At 39.5% G+C, this 3,969-nt stretch overlaps 1 protein-coding gene across 1 annotated transcript; it reads right to left on the bottom strand.

The window, feature by feature from the left end:
- Positions 1-841: 841 nt before the first annotated feature.
- On the bottom strand, positions 842-3,556 carry LOC122657040 (SNF1-related protein kinase regulatory subunit gamma-1-like). The gene is made up of 5 exons (XM_043851788.1): positions 3,344-3,556; positions 2,808-3,250; positions 2,160-2,426; positions 1,436-1,608; positions 842-1,164 (listed from the first exon to the last, which is right to left on the bottom strand). The coding sequence occupies exons 1-5, from the start codon at positions 3,510-3,512 to the stop codon at positions 885-887; spliced, it is 1,332 nt and encodes a 443-aa protein (XP_043707723.1). The 5' UTR covers positions 3,513-3,556; the 3' UTR covers positions 842-884.
- Positions 3,557-3,969: the final 413 nt, after the last annotated feature.

Here is a 3,969-nt window from a genome sequence, read left to right as displayed (position 1 = left end):
ACGGTTAATCCGTGAACGTCGCCCCAATTCCATTTTCGCCGACGGTTAAATGTAAACCGTCGCCCAATATTATATTTTGCTACAAAAAATTATAAACCGTCGCTTAATTTTATTTTTACCGACGAATAAATATAAACCGTCGTTCTATTATATTTTTCACGACGGAAAATTGTACACCGCCGCCCAAATTATATAGGGCGACGGTAATAAACTAACCGTCATCGAAAATCATATTTGGCCACGAAACTCTATTTCTACCGTCGGCAAAAATCATATTTCTTGTAGTGATATGCAATGATTTCTGGGTAATGAGAGGAATGGGAAATAGAATCTGCACTTAAAATATTCAACATGATGAAAGAAGTGGTTTTGGAACCAAATTTGGCTACTTTAACTAGAATTATATGCAGCCCCAATAGCCGTGTTGGTGAGGACGCAAAATCTTTAGGACCATCAGTAGGGATTATGGTTTGAGCCTGACTACCATACATTTTAGTTCCATGATTGATCTTTTGGGTCAAACAGGGCGACGTGATGAAGGTAGAAACTTGATACAAGAATTGCCAGAACAACCTCCTGTTTTTGCTTCTCGGCTTGCTGCTGCTGCTTCTTGTCACTCAGAAACTAAACTGAGTGAAGAAATCAGTCTAATGCTTTCAGAATTAGAGCCCAGGAACCATACTCCTTTCGAAAGGAAGCTGGGCATATCTAGAAAGGATAACAGAGATTATGACGAGTGAACATTGGATAAGGAAACTTCAAGGTAATTGTTTGTTATGATTGAAAGAAACTAGATGCAGATAATACACTCACGAAACAATTGAAGTATAACACCTTCCCCTGTCTTTCAACCACAGTTATTATTGACCCAAAATATATAAGTATTACTGGTTCAGCATTTCTTTGGCAGAAAACCCAAAGTAATCCTCAAAATAGCTAGGAGGTTCAAAGATGAAGCAAGAAATCACGTCCCTGAGAGTAATGACACCGACAACTGCATCGTCCTCGGCAGCCACCACATAAACCCTGTGAACTGCTTTGGAAGCAAGAATTTCAATCACATTACCGAGGAGAGCATCAGGCTTGCATGTTATTGGTGTGACAACATTCCCAGATTCTTGTGTTGAAGTGAGGGTGTTAATGAAGTCCTTTGCAGTGAGTTGCCTGCAATAAAAGCAAGCAAAAAAGGTAATCAATATTTACACACAACAATAGCAAGTAATGATAACAAGCACATTCACAAAGAAATGGTGAGTGGAACCATAATGCTTCGTGATTTCAGATAGCTATTGATGGTTCCACAAGATTAACTTCTGTGATAGGAAAATTTTCTTACTCAATCTGAGTGTTATAATCGAACTATACAGTTCGGCAGGACAAGACAATATAATTTCAAAGTGTGTTAAATATCCCACTTGTTGCCTGAAATGAGTACCTGAAATTGGAGAAAAGTCCAGGTTTGAGCAATAGGTGCCTGATGTCTCTAATGCTAACATTCCCCACGATCTTCCTTTGAGGGCCCTCAATGACAGGAAGTCCACCAACTTGGTTGTCTTTCATGCGCTTAAAAGCTTCCAGAATCAGCTCATCACTCTCGACGGTAATAACCTGACCACCATAATAGAAAACATCCTTTTTTTTTTTAATTCCATATCCGATGGCAAAGCTGAAAAATGTTTTCCACTATATGGCATCCCCAAACATTTCTTTACACTCATCTCGGGTAGATATGAAATGGAGAAATAGTTTAAGGAAAATTGTCAGTGTTCAGTACATCTTTCCTTGTGTTTGAAGAACAAGATAAGAGAGAACTACAAAATAATGATGCAATTATGCCTTGTGTAAAGAACTAAGGACAGAAGTCACAAAAAAAGTTAAGAATAATACCAGATAAATATCATGGCAAGATTTACCAAGACCCCCCCCCCCCCACTACACACACACCCACCCAAACAAAAAAAAAAAACAAGTCTTCTTCATTAGAGGTTTAGAGTTACTTTTCCAAGAAAAGTGGGTTGGGTTGTTTGCTGATGGTAGCAGGTTTAACCACTACAGTTAAAGCAATTTGGCTTTTTTTGTTTTGTTTTGTTTTTAGGGGGGAGGGGGGGATGTGAATATAACACCATATTATATATCTGTACAAGAGATGGCAATCTCACCTCATTATAAGACATGAAAGGAAGTCCAAAATCAGAGATTGGACGTCCAGAAATGCAATCAAACCAATCTCTTCCCTTGCACTCTTTAAGGCCATGTATAACTGCTGATTGAGTAATGAAATTCTTCATATACGGCTTGCCAGTTTCAATTACAGGTACATTCCTCATTCTGTATTTTGAAAGCAGCAATAACACGCTCAACATGGAACTATGAGTTGCAACAGGAAGAAAAGGAGCCCAACGGAAGGATTTGAGTATTGATCTCACCTGAAACAAGAGGTCAAACCAAAGGTAAACTTACTTAGTTTCAAGAACAAAAGCTGGGACCAGCATGAATGAGGTAGCTACTAGAATATATTCATAGCAGACAAGCAGGAAACTCGGTAAATTCTATTTATCAGCCTATAAAAATGGATCTGTAGATGGAAGATGCTTTCCTTCATACAGGTTCTGCCCACCTACTACATATCAAGTTCATATATCAGTGAAGCCCATTCAGCGGAACCCAGACCCCATTTGTAGTGCAAAGGTACAGAGATCTTTCTTCAACTCTCTTGCAGTGATGTGAGTTTAAGTGCCACTATTACATGACATTTGTAAATGAGGATGAAATGACAGAAAAATTTCTAAAAATGGCTCCTAGCTTACTTTTGTTGATTTAAAGGGTTCTTCTTGAAGTAAAACTTTGTAAAAGTCCTCTCCCAGAGCATCAGCAGCAGTGGAAGCATCCTTTCCCATCCCCTTATCAGCAGCAATACCACCAGCCACTGCAGCCCCAACAGCAGCAACAGTGAGCCCTGCAACAGCCGCAGGACCAGTTGCACCCAAGGCCACTGCTCCAAGAGCTCCAACAGCACCAGCACCTACACCAGTGGCAGTTGCAGAACCTGTTGATAAAGCAACTGCCGCGAGTTCTGCGGTCTCTAAAACCCAGAGAATGATTGCAGAATAGTCTACAATTCCTAAATAACAATTCCTCCAATCAAGACTACCCTCAGCATCTGGGTTTGTCACAGGAGCAGACAAAATGTTGCATTCAGATAAAATCTTGACAGCATCACCAATGGAAGTATCAGCCGGAATTTCGACCACTGCAGAAATTAAAGAACAGATTATAAATGGAACAGAGCAATGATCTGATGGGGTCATGATCAAGAAAGTAAAAATCACAAGAGAGGAATCACCTTTACCCCCTGGAACCTCTGGGAAGGATGAAACAGGAATCCTTGCAAATGCAGCGGTTAGAGACTCCTGTAACGAATAGGGCAATTTCTTCCTGGACTGGATTGTCTCAAAATAATCATCGCAATTTGCAAGTTTCGAACTTCCCTTTTCTTCTTGTACTTGTGCCATAACCTACACGGTTTACGGTTATACATTAGATTCACAGCAGAGATTTGCAAATGTGGAACTGATCCATCATTCTCTGTTCATCAATATACAGAAATCTAAAGAACTTATGCCATTGATGAAGAAAACCCAGATGAAATATTTGGATCCATGATCATGATCATGATCATCATTGAAAATCAAACATATCTAAACATTAATTTCTGTGTACCCATTAAGATTTTAAAATAGATAAAAATGTCTATCAAGAGAAAACGAAAGATGGTGATCTAGTACCTCTTTCGTTCAGATACTGAGGATTTCAGTCGATTCAACAACAAAGACACAGACAAAGACGGGCTTGTTTGTGTGAGAGATAGCTTTATTCCACTTTGAAGAACAGCTGGTGTGGGTATCCGTAACTTCTGGCTTCTGGGTTGCCAAGTGTAAGTGAATGAAGAGTTATCTTCCACAAGCATCG

This window comes from Telopea speciosissima, chromosome 3 (assembly GCF_018873765.1).
Source record: "Telopea speciosissima isolate NSW1024214 ecotype Mountain lineage chromosome 3, Tspe_v1, whole genome shotgun sequence".
In the NCBI taxonomy this organism is placed as follows: Eukaryota; Viridiplantae; Streptophyta; class Magnoliopsida; order Proteales; family Proteaceae; genus Telopea; species Telopea speciosissima.
This window is presented reverse-complemented; position numbering and strand designations above follow the sequence as displayed.